At 36.6% G+C, this 18,010-nt stretch overlaps 1 protein-coding gene across 2 annotated transcripts in view; it reads right to left on the reverse strand.

The window, feature by feature from the left end:
- The window catches only part of HPGD (15-hydroxyprostaglandin dehydrogenase), a 222,648-nt gene that overhangs the window by 46,533 nt on the left and 158,105 nt on the right, over window positions 1–18,010 (reverse strand). Inside the window, exon 7 of one of the 2 annotated variants that reach the window (XM_053703840.1) lies at window positions 1,215–2,957. The exons of the other annotated variant lie outside the window; for it this stretch is intronic. Coding sequence (XP_053559815.1) covers window positions 2,825–2,957 — 133 coding nt within the window. The 3' untranslated portion in view covers window positions 1,215–2,824. Of the gene's footprint in view, window positions 1–1,214; window positions 2,958–18,010 lie in introns of those variants that run through there. 2 annotated transcript variants of the gene reach the window in all.

An 18,010-nucleotide genomic window follows, 5' to 3' on the forward strand; every position in this document is an offset into this window, starting at 1 on the left:
TGGTTATTTCAGTTTTTATTTTTGATTTTCCATTATTTCCCATATTTTTTATTTCCAATTTTTGTATTTTAGTTCACTATTTTTGGATTCTAGTTCACTATTTTTTGAACACCATTTGCTGGAACACTATACACACAAATATTTTTTCCTTTGAAAACAACACATCTGATTTTGGTTGGCTATCATCATTTTTTGGGACACTTAAGTTTGGCATTGAAGTTTGGGTTATTGCACATAATTTCACACATCTTTTTGACGACTTTTTTACTTAGCTCAGATTTGTGACTTTTCCTATAAGGTGCACCTTATATATTTAAGACTGAGTTATCTTCTGCTAAGTAGTTCTCATCCACACAGTATTCATTATTCAATTGTACGTATTTTACTATGTATTTTACTATGTATGCATAGATCTATGCTTTTTTTTTTGTTTTTATTGTTTTAACTTATCTTAGATTGGATCCCTATAACCAGGGGTCTATATACTTTTGTGATAAATTCTAGCCTCTTTAGCGCTCTTTTCACATTTTTTCTATTTTCATGGACTTTCCAGGATTTTTCAGTTTACATAAACAAATCATGCATTTTAATTATAAAAAGACACAAAATAATCTTTAAAAGGATATTATACAATATTAGATAATAATATTAAATGTATAATTATGTGTAGTTAAAAAAAACTTTGTAATATATTATGATTATTTATTTAGTCCCCTTTTCCTTTAATTTAATTGGGTTTCCAATCAGCCTTGTTTACACAAACCCCTGTTTATTGCCTGGTTTATATATCTGGCCCTAATTGTTCTCAGCAGAAGACAGATCAATAGAAAACTAGTTCAAACATGGTGGCACTCATTACTTTTACTTACACTTAGATCATCAATATTTAAACAACTAACATAATGGTAACAAAATCATCTACTTGTTATTCTTAGCCTTGAATACATCATATCTAGCATTTTCTGTTTAATATCCCTTTAAGATATTGTTTCTTAAACTTAATATACAGAAATCATTACCTTAGCGTGTACCTACACTAAAACAAATGTTTAATTACTGAAGCAATTTTCCTCCAAAATATTACTGTTAATCTTAGCACACAAAATCCTACAGAATTCTGAATTTCATCAAGCTTCACATCCATCGATTTTTATCTTTACCAAAACCAATAGATCTTTTCACAGATGTCTGAATAAAAAAAGACACCAATCAAGTCAATTTATAGTTCTCACATTTATCACATATCATATTTACACATTGATTTTTACATGAATCATTTTTACATAATGCTTTATAGATTTGACTTATTATGCTTTACAGTTTATATAACATGGTCTGTATTATTAATTGTTTTCATTTTTGTAGGAATCAAATACAACTCTATTTTAAAGGGACATATTACTCAATTTTATTTCTGCCCCATTTAAACGATTATGTTTTAAAATGTATTACAGTACTCTGTTTTTGTTATGGATGTTCCTGTGCGGAAATAAACAACTGTTTTTTTGTGGGAGCTGCCCCCATCAGCCAGTAAACAATGGCCCATATTTCAATCTTTAGAATTCCTGTTGAAAACATTATAACTGCACGTTTTTTACCCTTTGTTTTGTTTTCTAAACTATTTGAATCCATTAGAATCTTACTTAATGTGTAAATAAGAAAACCTTTCAATTTAGTAAATGATAACATGCATAGCTAAGCACATAAAGAAAAACAATGAGAAATGTGCTTATCACAGGATTTTTAAGGGAGTTTTCGTAAGGATTTTAACAAATATTTGACAGAAGAAAATATACGTGGTAACGTGAACTAAGCCTAGAACTGACACTGAAAATAGTTAAGCAAACAGCCAAGATATGCTGCTCAGAATACACATAAAGGCCAGTGTTGTTGAATTTAAAACATCCAGCAAAAATATGCTTGAAAATTGTTTTCTGATGGAATTAAATAACACTCTTGAACTGTCCCCAGTACAAGATAAATGGGGTGTTATCAAACCATAAATACATTGTATGAAATTTCTGATGGAGTGCAATGGCTATTTAAGATGAATACCTAGTGACAATCCACACACTTCTCACAATGCTTCTGCTAGACTTGAATGGGGACCAATGTTAGCACACACATTGTTATGAAAATAAAATGTCATAAGTCATTATACAAACCATAAACAAACATACACAATAAAAAAATGTACAAGTATAATGAATACAATTTACATACATGTACAAAATGTTCTATACTTTACAATAACTTTAATACATCTCTTTAATGGATTTAGATCACATTTTATCAGAGGATGGAATCTAACAAACCACATACTGTATTTGCAGTTCTAATGACTGAACAAAATGACTAATCACAACTTTTTCTACAGATAAAAAACAAACTCTTAAAGGGACACTGTACCCAAAATGTTTCTTTCGTGATTCAGATTGAGCATGAAATTTTAAGCAACTTTCAAATTTACTCCTATTGTCAAATTTTCTTCATTCTCTTGGTATCTTTATTTGAAATGCAAGAATGTAAGTTTAAATGCCGGCCCATTTTTGTTGAACAACCTGGGTTGTCCTTGCTGATTGGTGGATAATCACCAATAAAATTCATCCACCAATAAAAAGTGCTGTCCAGAGTACTGAAACCAAAAAAAAGCTTAGATGCCTTCTTTTTCAAATAATGATAGCAAGAGAACGAAGAACAATTGATAATAGGAGTAAATTAGAAAGTTGCTTAAAATTGCATGCTCTTTCTGAATTACAAAAGAAAAAAATTGGGTTCAGTGTCCCTTTAAGATAAACAACTAGATAAATTGCTATAAATTACATTATATTTTGGTCTTTTGGTGTGTTCCAAACTCTTCAAAGTGTATTCCCCTGGCTGTTGTTATTTTCATTACTGCTCCATTTGAGGCATCATCTTCTATAAGATTAATCATTCCTTTGGCAATTAGTGATGGGCTAAATGAAAAAGCGCAAACTATTAGTAAAGTTATATATGTATAAGCAGAGAAAAACAGCAACATCCTTATTTGTAAGATTGCATATGATATTATTTTAACCTCGCACTTATTTTATTCAATTTATTGCATATAATAACACTGACACACCCTACTGAACAGTATATAATGTGCTTGTAATCAGTTAATCTGTGTTTTTCTGGAATTAAGGTTAAGATAGAAAGACAAACAAGATAAACTAAAATTAGAATTATAGGAACCAAACTCTTATTAAAAAAGCAATTATACAGAGGTTTTAGAGTTAGAGCACACTATTACTAATATCTATGCCTATAACATTACTCAAATTAATAAAGCTCATATAATACGTTTAAAGATATATATAGCGTTTAAGTGAAAACCTAGGGCATGATAACATCTGGATGTCAAATAGTGCTAGTGCACTAAATCCCCTACACAAAAGACTTCTATGGGGTGCCCTGAAAAACTCAAGTTGGCTATCGCTCAAACGCATGAAAGCCCCTAACCCCTTGAGGACTGGGAATTTCAGAATAAAACTTCCCAAAAGACTAAAACTATACCCAAAGTATTGATCTAGGCCAGGGGTCAGCAACCTTGGCTCTCCTGATGTTTTGGAACTACATTTCCCATGATGCTCAGACAGCCTAAAGAATGTCTTAGCATTGTGGGAAATGTAGTTCCAAAACATCTGGAGAGCCAAGGTTGCTGACCCCTGATCTAGGCCCATTTTGGTATATTTTATGTCACCATTTCACTGTGATCAGATAAAAAAAATTGTTTACTTTTTCACAAACTTTTGGTTTCTAACTGAAATTATTTACATACCGCTTCTGCAATCATGTGGCACAAATGGTTGTAAAAGCTTCTTTGGGATCCCCTTTGTTCAGAAATAGCAGAAATATATGGATTTGTCATTGCTTTTTGTTAATTAGGTGTGCTAGCTGGAGGCGCTGGTTCAGCTTGTATCAGTCGTTGGTATCTTCCTTTCCTTTCCTTCCTCGGTTGTATAAGTCTAGGTGCAAAATAGTGGTGCTGAAATATCAGACAATACACCATACAAAGGTGAATATCTACTCACAGTGTATATTGCAGGTTACCGGCTCCTTCCCAATATGAAAAGACAATATCACAGATTCAGTAAAAAAGTTTGTCTTTATTTGGCCAAATAAAGACAAACTTTTTTACTGAATCTGTGATATTGTCTTTTCATATTGGGAAGGAGCCGGTAACCTGCAATATACACTGTGAGTAGATATTCACCTTTGTATGGTGTATTGTCTGATATTTCAGCACCACTATTTTGCACCTAGACTTATACAACCGAGGAAGGAAAGGAAAGGAAGATACCAACGACTGATACAAGCTGAACCAGCGCCTCCAGCTAGCACACCTGACATATTCACACAGACCTTGGGAGAGACTGTGGGACGGCTGCGGTTCACCAGAAGGGGAAAGTATTAATACATATTATACACCTGTTTGCATGTATATCTTTTTGTTAATTAGAAGGCTGCTAATTGCAGCTGCGCACCACACTTTAATTATTCCCAGCAGTGAAGGGGTTAATCAGGTAGCTTGTAAAGGTTAATTTTAGCTTTAGTGTAGAGATTACCATCCCACCTGACACTAGCTGATCACTCTCAAACAGCTCTCTTCCCTCCCTCACCCCCACTGTTCACCCCCATCTAAGGTATTTCCAGAATGCAGTTTTAGTCTTTTTTTTTAAATACTTTTTTTCTTTATTATTATTTTCTTCAGTGTATGATTACCCCTTACCTTTCCACCTATCTGATCCATCCCAAAAAGCTCTCTAACCCTCCCCCTCTAGCTAGTTTCCACCATCTTAAGTACTGGCAGTTGTCTTCCATCATTTTTCTTTTTTATTTAGTTAAAAAAAAATCTGTAGTGTAGCTGCCCCCTCTCATTTACCCCATTTCCCCCTCCAAGATTGTTTACCATACCCTCTATTCCACCCCTCCACTCTAGGACCCCCCTACCCACTATTCCCCCTCCCTCCTGCACTAAGCATTTATTTTTCTTGCAGTTTAGCGTTCCCACTCATTCCCGCCCCTCCCTCCACCCTCTAGTGATGGGCCACCCACCTGCCTCCCTCCTAACCCTCTGACACCACCAACAATCGGCACCACAGCTACCCGATGCAGAGAGGGACAAATGCAAAGATCAGCGGCTTATTTACCTATGATGCATAACTGGCTAAGATAAAACTATTAGAAAAGAATCCTGAAAATAGGGAGTTGCAATAGACTATTCAAAAGCAGTGACACTTTAAGTTACAATGCTCACATTTCAATACAACCGTTACCAATCTCTTCCCCTTTTTTATATTTAAAAATAATCTGACTCCACAGACACTTTGAGAAACCCCTAATTTTTATTTCATGATTCAGATAGAGCATGCAACTTTAAACAACTTTCTCATTTACTTCTATTATCAATTTTTCTTCATTATCTGTATATTTTGTTGAAAAGCAGGTATGTAAACTTAGGAGCGTGCACGCGTTGCAAGCATTTTATTTGCATGAGAAATAGATGGCAGCACTATTTTCTGCCATATAGTGCTCAAGACACCTACCTAGGTATTTCTTCAACAAAAAATACTATGGGAATACAGCAAATTTAATTAAACAAAGGAAGCTTTTTTAAAATCTGAATCACACACAAAAAAAATCAGTTTTGGGTTTCATATGCCTTTAAAGGGACATTAAACCCAATTTTTTCTTTCATGATTTAGAAAGAGCATGCAGTTTTAAACAACTTTCTAATTTACTTCTATTTTACTTTCTATTTGCTTCATTCTCTTGATATTCTTTGCTAAAAAGCTTATCTAGATAGGCTCAGTAGCTGCTGATTGGTTGCTGCACATAGATGCCTCATGTGATTGGCTCTCCCATGTGCATTGCTCTTTCTTCAACAAAGGATATCTAAAAAAATTAAGCAAATTAGATAATGAAGTAAATTGGAAAGTTGTTTAAAATTGTATTCTCTATCTGAATCATGAAAGAAAAAATGTGGGTTTAGTGTCCCTTTAACTTTGCAGTGTGTACTTCTCAGAATTAGAAAACTCACAATTTTCAAACTTCACAAGTCTAACCCTGCTATATAGCTTTTACTAGCTGGCAGAGGAGATAAGAGTAAATACTGCAAAATAATGCAAGTTTTACAAACAAAATGTCAGTGGCAAGTATTGTCTACTCCAGTAACAAGTACAGTATGGACTGCTTTCTCCAAATAAGGCAAAAATGGGGGGAGGGGGGTGTTTAAAATATTTTTAGCAAAGAACGGGGTTGATGTATTCTGAACGTTATCATACTTAGTGCTCGTTTCCATTGAGCAGTAGTTTGGTTTGCACAAGGATGTAAACCGATAAATATGTTGTCAGAAGTAATTTCATGTATCAACTGCTTCTGATTGTGCTTTATACCTCAATAGTGGCAGCCGGTCCCAATATTTTTTGTGTCCCATAGAAAGTGCTATAGGATATTAATCACTAATTTACACCAGGTTCACAATGAAAGCACAAACTGTTGATACATTTAAAAAATTGCACCCAGCTCAACTAGGTATAAAATTGGAAAAATTAGCTTTTTTAGACCTAATTCCCATTGACATGAAAGTGTTTCAATGTAGAAAAAAAGTGTAAAATGTAATATTTATTGTTGTTCCATGTATATGAATAGTTGCACTTGTGTTCTTATGGAAATATCAGTATGTATTTACATATGACAATATCTGCAAGCACAAATCTACAATATTCTAAAAAGACCTATGCCTAGGGCAGCAATAAATATTACATATATTAATAAAGTAGAACATTTAATTATAATAAAAATATTTTCTTATAGTTAAAAATATGTATTATAAATAAGTGTATCTCTGTTTTGTTTTTTCTCTTTAGAGGTGATCACAGGTAAGAAGTGCAGACGCTAGACGAAAATTTTATAGTGTAAGGTCAGGTTACCATAGCAACTAACTTGTTATGGCGAGATTTTCAAAAAATACGAAAACACAACGTTAACTTACACCTATATGAAAAGAGCAAATGTGAAATATATTTCAATAGAACTAAAATAAAGCTGTAAACTACTTTTAGCTGTTAGCAACTTTGGTAGCTTACGGCTTCATTCTTTACGGCTCAATGCCCTGCCCTTAATTGGTTTGTTAAAGAGACGTAAAACCCAATTTTTTTCATTCATTCATGATTTAGATAGAACATACAATTTTAAACAACTTTCTAATTTACTTCTATTATCATATTTTCTTCGTTTTCTTGTTATCCTTATTTGAAAAGCAGAAATGTAAGCTCAAGAGTGTGCACGTGTCTGCAGCACTAAATAGCAGCAGTTTTGCAACAATTTTATACATTAGCAGTTACACTATTAGCAGCACTATTTCCTGTCCTGTAGTGCTTCAGGCATGTGAACGCTACCTACCTAGGTATCTCTTTAACAAAGAATAACATGAGAATGAAACATTTTTGATAATAGAAGTAAATTGAAAACTTTTTAAAAATTGTATTCTCTATCTGAAAAATGAAAGAAATGGGTTTAATGTCCCTTTAATTTGTTGCAAAACTACAAAAAAGACAAGGTATTTCATGCACCTTTAAATGTTACATTATGCACCTTCAGATCACATTTTAGTACTTGTCCTTTAAGTTGCTATTTTAGTTACATTTATACAATGCTATATATTGCCTAAACAGAATAATTTTTATTTTGGTTTTGTGGGTAGAGGCATGTTATCCATCTAAAGAGCAATGGGGGGTGTCACAAGTATCCAGTGAGTAATTCATTTATTAACAAATATACATTTAAAGGACCAGTAAATACAGTAAATTTGCATAATCAACAACTGCATGATAAAAAGACAATGCAATAGCACTTAGTTTGAACTTTAAATGAGTAGTAGATTTTTTTAATGACAAATTTCTACAGTATGTCTGTTTCCTCTCCTCCTGTATCATGTGACAGCCATCAGCCAATCACAAATGCATATACGTATAGTCTGTGAATTCTTGCACATGCTCAGTAGGAGCTGGTGGCTCAAAAAGTGTAAATATAAAAAGACTGTGCACATTTTGTAAATGGAAGTAAATTTTAAAGTTGTTTAAAATTGCATGCTCTGAATGAACCTTGACAATAATCACTGCTAATGTTTTGTCTAAAGTAAACTCTAGCAATATAAATGTATTCTTCAATGCTAGAAATTCTCCTCCATCTGGATTCAGATCACAAAATGAAAATTCTGCCCACTGAATGGAATTATATGTAATATTTTCATTGTTAATGTTTAAAGGGACACGAAACCCAATTTTGTTCTCTTGTGATTCAGATAGAAAATACAATTTTTAACAACTTTCTAATTTACTTCTATTATCTAATTTGTTTAATTCTCTTAGTATCATTTGCTGAAGAAGCAGCAATGCACATAATGGTTTCTAACTGAACTCATGGGTGAGCCAATCACAATCGATATATATATTCAGCCACCAATCAACAGCTAGAACCTAAGTTCTCTGCTGCTCCTGAGCTTGCTTAGATAAACCTTTCAGCAAAGGATAACAAGAGAAGGAAGCAAATTAAATAATAGAAGTAAATTGGAAAGTTGTTTAAAATAGTATTCTCTATCTGAATCATGAAAGAAAATTTTTATGGTTTCATGTCCCTTTAATAAAGTGTTAGAAAGCTAATGCCCCTTAAACAGTAATATCTTTAGCATTTTTGATAATACAACTATATTGTTAATGTGTCTATTTAAAGCTGAATGATACTTGTGCCAGTTTGTTTATTATGTCCCTTTATCAAACGTTGTTACACATTTAAAAATATGAATAGGACATTAAACAGCTCTTGCTTTTTGTGCTTGTCTCACGCTTCCTAGAAAACAATAAAGAAATTCTGCAAATGCTGCAAATTTCCTGCAACCAGCACATTTTTTAATTTGCAGAGTTTAAAAAAACCCAAAAAACTAGATTATAGAATTTGCTTTTTTTGGCTTCTCTAGGGAGTGTGGGAAAAAGCACAATCTGTTACAAAAATAATTCTCTCTTTGTTCAAGAAATGGCAATACAAATTCTGCAGAACTGATTATAATGTACCAGATATCTGTTTAAGCTATTTTTATCATAATTGAAATACTAGAAAGTTAGTGTTTTGTTTGTAGCATTTAACAACACGTCTGTTGTGTTTTGCAAGCTCCACGTTATATTAATCATTGTTTATTATATGCTTGGCAGCTTTCTTACTTATCAGCTATTTAATACTTTTTTTTTTTACATTGTTTCTCTTGTAAAATAATTTGTTTCCTCCCCTGAGGCCAGTTTATATTTCTTTATTACTAGACCGCTATTGTTGTGGTAGGAAGCTAAATTTAGTACGTTTTTGAATGTTTTATTTGCCTGGTATTGATGTGTGCTTGATTTCTTTGGAGGTTGGTGTTGCAGTTCTTGTTTTTGAATTGTAGTCTCTATTTTGGACAGACAGTCTTTATTTTATTACGTGTTTGATATAAATATTTATAAATGCTGTAAACGTTGACGCTACCTTTCAATACCTTAAACTTTAGTACATAAATCAAAGGCCTATAAATGAAAGTTCAGTCGTGCAGTGATTGCAAATCCTAAAATAAACTCATGAACTTGCAACATGTCAGCTTGTAAGATTATAGTGAGGGAAAAAATTGTGTTGGAAAGTGCAAGAATAAACAGCTAATGAGATATTACTGAAATAAATTGTACTGAAATATTGTTTATTTCATAATTCATTAATGTACAATTGCTCTTGATTTAGCTGTAAAGGTACACTAAACCCTAAGGGCTAGATTACGAGTTGAGCGCTAATGTTTTTGCGTGCAAGCAATAAGGTTTTTTTCACTGGTGTTTATGTTTGTTGGGTTTACCGCTGGGGTTGAAAGTAAATGTGAGTGCTTGAGCGCAATCGAGATTTCCGCTACAATGATTAACACATCCTCAGAGCTCTGGTTAACTGTTTCGCAAAACTAAAAAGTGTCACAAAACACATAAAAAATATATTACAAAGTACACCATCTTATAAAAGTTATAAAGGTTTAAGGATATGAGGTCTCAGGCAGACAAAGGGCTTTAACATAGAGATGCTAGCTATACAACATAATGCAAGCTGGCCCGCATTGTTATTGGCTAAGATCACCTCAGTGCAAATAGCGTTCTGCCGTGGGCACTGCAGCCTGAGGTATGCAGCGCGGCAAACGCTGCAGACAAATAAAAGAACTTTCAATGTGAAGTATTTTATACTTCATGACTGAAAGTCCCCTTTATTTGTTGCACTGGTAAATCCTAGCTTGTCACAAACACTAGGATTTACTATAACTTTAACCCCTTAACGACACGCGTCGTACAGGGTACGTCTTGCACAAACTGGTCTTTAAAGACCAGCGACGTACCCTGTACGACGTTGGGGTTGAAAGCGGCTGGAAGCGATCCTGATCGTTTCCAGCCACTTTCCGGTTATTGTAGTGATGCCTCGATATCGAGGCATCACTGCAATAACATTTTTCCCCATCCGATGCAGAGAGAGCCACTCTGTGGCCCTCTCTGCACCGGACATTGATGCCGCGATCGTTGGTGGGTGGGAGCAGACGTGGGAGGAGGGTGGGCGGCGATCGATGGCTTACCGGTGGGCGGGATCGTGGGCGGGATTGCTGGGGGGCGTGCACGGACGCGCGCGTGTGCACAGGGGAGGCGGGCGGGCGCGTGCACGGGGAGGGAGCGGGTGGGAACCATTACACTATGGAACAGTGGTTTCTATTTAGAGGGAGAGAGGGGGGATAAATATGTTAATCGAAGGGATCTGGGAGGGGGTGGGGGTTTAGTCTTGGGGGGGGAAGCTACACTACAGAAAAGTGGGGAAAAAATAAAAAATATAATTTTTTTTTGTAAACTGGGTACTGGCAGACAGCTGCCAGTACCCAAGATGGCTCCCAATAATGTAGAGGGGGAGGGTTAGAGAGCTGTTTGGGGGGGGGGATCAGGGAGGTTTGGGGCTAAGAGGGATCCTACACAGCAGCATATGTAAATATGCTCCAAAAAAAAAAAGAAAAAAAAAAGATACCTTTTATTTTAGTACTGGCAGACTTTCTGCCAGTACTTAAGATGGCGGGGACAATTGTGGGGTGGGGGAGGGAAGAGAGCTGTTTGGGAGGGATCTGATGTGTCAGGTGGGAGGCTGATCTCTACACTAAAGCTAAAATTAACCCTGCAAGCTCCCTACAAGATCCCTAATTAACCCCTTCACTGCTAGCCATAATACACGTGTGATGTGCAGCGGCATTTAGCAGCCTTCTAATTACCAAAAAGCAATGCCAAAGCCATATATGTCTGCTATTTCTGAACAAAGGGGATACCAGAGAAGCATTTACAACCATTTGTGCCATAATTGCACAAGCTGTTTGTAAATAATTTCAGTGAGAAACCTAAAATTGCGAAAAAAATTACGTTTTTTTTAAATTTGATCGCATTTGGCGGTGAAATGGTGGCATTAAATTTACCAAAATGGGCCTAGATCAATGCTTTGGGTTGTCTACTACACTACACTAAAGCTAAAATTAACTCTACAAGCTCCCTACATGCTCCCTAATTAACCCCTTCACTGCTGGGCATAAAACACGTGTGGCGCGCAGTGGCATTTAGCAGCCTTCTAATTACCAAAAAGCAACGCCAAAGCCATATAAGTCTGCTATTTCTGAACAAAGGGGATCCCAGAGAAGCACTTACAACCATTTATGCCATAATTGCACAAGTTGTTTGTAAATAATTTCTGTGAGAAACCTAAAGTTTGTGAAAAAGTTAACATTTTTTTTTATTTGATCGCATTTGGCGGTGAAATGGTGGCATGAAATATACCAAAATGGGCCTAGATCAATACTTTGGGATGTCTTCTAAAAAAAAATATATACATGTCAAGGGATATTTAGGTATTCCCGACAGATATCAGGGTTCCAATGTAACTAGCGCTCATTTTGAAAAAAAGTGGTTTTGAAATAGCAAAGTGCTACTTGTATTTATGGCCCTATAACTTGCAAAAAAAGCAAAGAAGATGTAAACATTGGGTATTTCTAAACTCAGGACAAATGTTAGAAACTATTTAGCATGGTTGTTTTTTGGTGGTTGTAGATGTGTAACAGATTTTGGGGGTCAAAGTTAGAAAAAGTGTGTTTTTTTCCATTTTTTCCTCATATTTTATAATATTTTTAATAGTAAATTATACGATATGATGAAAATAATGGTATCTTTAGAAAGTCCATTTAGTGGCGAGAAAAACGGTATATAATATGTGTGGGTACAGTAAACGAGTAAGAGGAAAATTACAGCTAAACACAAACACAGCAGAAATGTAAAAATAGCCCTGGTCCTTAAGGGAAAGAAATTGAAAAATGGCCGTGTCCTTAAGGGGTTAAGTAACTTTAAGTAGATGAAAACATGAAAAATTACATTAATGCAGTAATCATATTTAATAAAGTGTTATTCTGTGTATTTACTGTATTTCACATTCCAATGTTCTGCACATAGCAAAATATCTTCTATGTATTTATAAATAGATATTGCTATATATATATATATCTGTATATATCTATACCTATATATAATCATGTATATAATCATGTATATATATATATATATATATATATATATATATATATATATATATGTATATAGGTATAGATATATAGTGTACCAAAAAAACTAAAACATTTTATTTATATATATATATATATAAATATATATATATATATATATATATATATATATATATATATATATATATATATATATATATATATATATATATATATATACATATATATACATACAAATATATATATTTATTTATGAAAAAAAATAGAACATATTCCTGTATATGAAGATAATTGGAATGTGAAATATTTATATTTTTGTGTTGGGTTTGTGCGCATGAGAATATACGATCGGGTTTACGAGCGAGTAGGGTGTTAGGCTTTCCCCCCGCTTTTTTCTCTCCATTGACTTCTATGGGGGAATACGTGAACGCACACGCAATATTTTCTAAGATTGGCTTTTTGCGCTCGGCGGCCCCACTCAGGGGTTTGTGTGGTCTATGACTTCATGGCTGGACTGTTGTTGCTTTTAGATGTTTCCATTGGATTAGCGCGTGAGACAAAACAGTTTACTTTCAACTCATAATACCAGCGCATCCCGATGAGCGCAAAAAGCCGAACTTCTAGCGCAGTTAACACTCGAACAGGACCGTTAAATAACACTCCACTTGTAATCTGGCCCTAAATTTGTACAAGGCCACATTTCCCAAAATATATTACTGGATATCATGTAAAAGAAAAACTACCCAAATGCATTTACAGCAAGTGCTAAATACTTTAACTCCTTTGCTTATAATGGAATGCACATTAATTGCGCAAGAATCAAATATATAGTTTCATGCTTGGTGCATACATTTACTTTGCTCAAAACCCTGGTTTTACATTTTTAGCTCTTGCAGTAAATGAATACCAGAGAACCAATAAAATGAACCTACATGGCCCCCGGGCCCACTTTTTAAGGTAATCTCTAAACCACTGGACCACTACCATACGTAACTCTTAAACTACTGGACCCCCAGCACAATTAATCTATAAAATGCTATAACCTGACTATGCATGTAATATATATATAACCCACCTGACTATACAGTCTTTGTCTCTCTTCCTGTGGCAAGGAGCACTCAGGAACACTGTTTACAGTAAAGGCTCAATCAATGTGGCATCTTAAAAAGGGCATTACTTCCATGTCTCCTTAAGTCCACAACTACAAAAAAGGTTCAGCTATTTTGAAAGCCCATCTCAATGAATTAATTTGAAGGCATCTTTCATGGTACAGTGGAAATAAACATTCAGATCATTTTTGTGCAAAATTGTGCATAGGGATTTCTAAAAACTGCCATTAAAACTTCCTTTCTTTGATAACATAATGAAAATAATAATGAGATTAAGTTTTATGGACAACAAAGGATATGCATAGCATTTTCTTACATTGATCCTGTTTCACATCAGTTATTTCTTTGTTCTGCTTTCAAGTACACAGCAGGTGACAGAACAAAGTTAGTTCAATATTGACTTATCAAGTGGACTAAAAAGTTATTGTGACAATGTATACTTCATTGCTTTATAAAAGATTTAAGGAAATAACAAGAAAAAACTCTAACAAAGAAAATGGCATTCTGTTTAAAATTCAAAGCCATAAAATATTATAGGCAAGAAATTAGTGTAATGAGGTAGATGATAATATGGATAAAAAAGTAAAAGCTACAGCTTTCTTACAAAGGTACTTAACTTAATGTTTATGCAATAATTTACATAAACATGTTTTCCTTGTATCTAAGAGGGCATTTTAAACAAAAACTAAATTTATGCTTACCTGATAAATTCCTTTCTCCTGTAGTGTAGTCAGTCCACGGGTCATCCATTACTTATGGGATTATAACTCCTCCCTAACAGGAAGTGCAAGAGGATCACCCAAGCAGAGCTGCTATATAGCTCCTCCCCTCTACGTCATACCCAGTCATTCGACCGAAACCAAACGAGAAAGGAGAAACTATAGGGTGCAGTGGTGACTGGAGTTTAATTTAAAATTTAGACCTGCCATAAAAAAACAGGGCGGGCCGTGGACTGACTACACTACAGGAGAAAGGAATTTATCAGGTAAGCATAAATTTTGTTTTCTCCTGTTTAGTGTAGTCAGTCCACGGGTCATCCATTACTTATGGGATACCAATACCAAAGCTAAAAGTACACGGATGACGGGAGGGACAGGCAGGATCTCTACACAGAAGGAACCACTGCCTGAAGAACCTTTCTCCCAAAAACAGCCTCCGAAGAAGCAAAAGTGTCAAATTTGTAAAATTTGGAAAAAGTGTGAAGTGAAGACCAAGTTGCAGCCTTGCAAATCTGTTCAACAGAGGCCTCATTTTTAAAGGCCCAAGTGGAAGCCACAGCTCTCGTAGAATGAGCTGTAATTCTTTCAGGAGGCTGCTGTCCAGCAGTCTCATAGGCTAAACGTATTATGCTACGAAGCCAGAAAGAGAGAGAGGTAGCAGAAGCTTTTTGACCTCTCCTCTGTCCAGAATAAACGACAAACAGGGAAGAAGTTTGGCGAAAATCTTTAGTTGCCTGTAAATAAAATTTCAGGGCACGGACTACATCCAGATTGTGTAGAAGTCGTTCCTTCTTTGAAGAAGGGTTAGGACACAACGATGGAACAACAATCTCTTGATTGATATTCCTATTAGTGACTACATTAGGTAAGAACCCAGGTTTAGTACGCAGAACTACCTTGTCTGAATGAAAAATCAGATAAGGAGAATCACAATGTAAGGCCGATAACTCAGAGACTCTTCGAGCCGAGGAAATAGCCATTAAAAACAGAACTTTCCAAGATAACAGTTTGATATCAATGGAATGAAGGGGTTCAAACGGAACACCCTGTAAAACGTTAAGAACTAAGTTTAAGCTCCATGGCGGAGCAACAGTTTTAAACACAGGCTTAATCCTGGCCAAAGCCTGACAAAAAGCCTGAACGTCTGGAACCTCTGACAGACGTTTGTGTAAAAGGATGGACAGAGCTGAGATCTGTCCCTTTAAGGAACTAGCAGATAAACCCTTTTCTAAACCTTCTTGTAGAAAAGACAATATCCTAGGAATCCTAACCTTACTCCATGAGTAACTCTTGGATTCACACCAATGTAAGTATTTACGCCATATTTTATGGTAAATTTTCCTGGTAACAGGTTTCCTAGACTGTATTAAGGTATCAATTACTGACTCCGAAAATCCACGCTTTGATAAAATCAAGCGTTCAATCTCCATGCAGTCAGCCTCAGAGAAATTAGATTTTGATGTTTGAAAGGACCCTGAATTAGAAGGTCCTGTCTCAGAGGCAGAGACCAAGGTGGACAGGATGACATGTCCACTAGATCTGCATACCAGGTCCTGCGTGGCCACGCAGGCGCTATTAGAATCACTGATGCTCTCTCCTGTTTGATCCTGGCAATCAATCGAGGAAGCATCGGGAAGGGTGGAAACACATAAGCCATCTTGAAGGCCCAAGGTGCTGTCAGAGCATCTATCAGAACCGCTCCCGGGTCCCTGGACCTGGACCCGTAATACGGAAGCTTGGCGTTCTGGCGAGATGCCATGAGATCCAGATCTGGTTTGCCCCAACGCCAAAGTATTTGGGCAAAGACCTCCGGATGAAGTTCCCACTCCCCCGGATGAAAAGTCTGGCGACTTAGAAAATCCGCCTCCCAGTTCTCCACGCCTGGGATGTGGATCGCTGATAGGTGGCAAGAGTGAGACTCTGCCCAGTGAATTATCTTTGAGACTTCCATCATCGCTAGGGAACTCCTTGTCCCTCCTTGATGGTTGATGTAAGCCACAGTCGTGATGTTGTCCGACTGAAACCTGATGAACCTCAGAGTTGCTAGCTGAGACCAAGCTAGAAGGGCATTGAAAACTGCTCTTAATTCCAGAATGTTTATGGGAAGGAGACTCTCCTCCTGAGTCCATGATCCCTGAGTCTTCAGGGAATTCCAGACAGCGCCCCAACCTAGCAGGCTGGCGTCTGTTGTTACAATCGTCCAATCTGGTCTGCTGAAGGGCATCCCCTTGAACAGATGTGGCCGAGAGAGCCACCATAGAAGAGAATTTCTGGTCTCTTGATCCAGATTCAGCATAGGGGACAAATCTGAGTAATCCCCATTCCACTGACTTAGCATGCACAATTGCAGTGGTCTGAGATGCAGGCGTGCAAAGGGAACTATGTCCATTGCCGCTACCATTAAGCAGATTACCTCCATGCATTGAGCCACTGACGGGTGTGGAATGGAATGAAGGACCCGGCAAGCATTTAGGAGTTTTGTTAACCTGTGCTCTGTCAGGTAAATTTTCATTTCTACCGAATCTATAAGAGTCCCTAAGAAGGGAACTCTTGTGAGTGGCAATAGAGAACTCTTTTCTTCATTCACCTTCCACCCATGTGACCTTAGAAATTCCAGTACTAACTCTGTATGAGACTTGGCAGCTTGGAAACTTGACGCTTGTATCAGAATGTCGTCTAGGTACGGAGCTACCGATATTCCTCGCGGTCTTAGTACCGCCAGAAGAGAACCCAGAACCTTTGTGAAGATTCTTGGAGCAGTAGCTAACCCGAAGGGAAGAGCTACAAACTGATAATGCCTGTCCAGGAAGGCAAACCTTAGGTACCGGTAATGATCTTTGTGAATCGGTATGTGAAGGTAGGCATCCTTTAAATCCACTGTGGTCATGTACTGACCCTTTTGGATCATGGGTAAGATTGTCCGAATAGTTTCCATTTTGAACGATGGAACTCTTAGGAATTTGTTTTGGATCTTTAAATCCAAGATTGGTCTGAAGGTTCCCTCTTTCTTGGGAACCACAAACAGATTTGAGTAAAACCCTTGTCCGTGTTCCGACCGCGGAACCGGGTGGATCACTCCCATTAGTAAAAGATCTTGTACACAGCGTAGAAACGCCTCTTTCTTTATCTGGTTTGTTGACAACCTTGAAAGATGAAATCTCCCTTTTGGGGGAGAAGCTTTGAAGTCCAGAAGATATCCCTGAGATATGATCTCTAACGCCCAGGGATCCTGGACATCTCTTGCCCAAGCCTGGGCGAAGAGAGAAAGTCTGCCCCCCACTAGATCCGCTTCCGGATAGGGGGCCCTCACTTCATGCTGTCTTAGGGGCAGCAGCAGGTTTTCTGGCCTGCTTGCCCTTGTTCCAGGTCTGGTTAGGCTTCCAGCCCTGTTTGTAGCGAGCAACGGTTCCTTCCTGTTTTGGAGCGGAGGAAGTTGATGCTGCTCCTGCCTTGAAGTTACGAAAGGCACGAAAATTAGACTGTCTAGCCCTTGGTTTGGCTCTGTCTTGAGGCAGGGCATGGCCCTTACCTCCAGTAATGTCAGCGATAATTTCTTTCAAACCGGGCCCGAA

The sequence above is a fragment of the Bombina bombina genome, chromosome 2 (assembly GCF_027579735.1).
Source record: "Bombina bombina isolate aBomBom1 chromosome 2, aBomBom1.pri, whole genome shotgun sequence".
Classification (NCBI taxonomy): domain Eukaryota; kingdom Metazoa; phylum Chordata; class Amphibia; order Anura; family Bombinatoridae; genus Bombina; species Bombina bombina.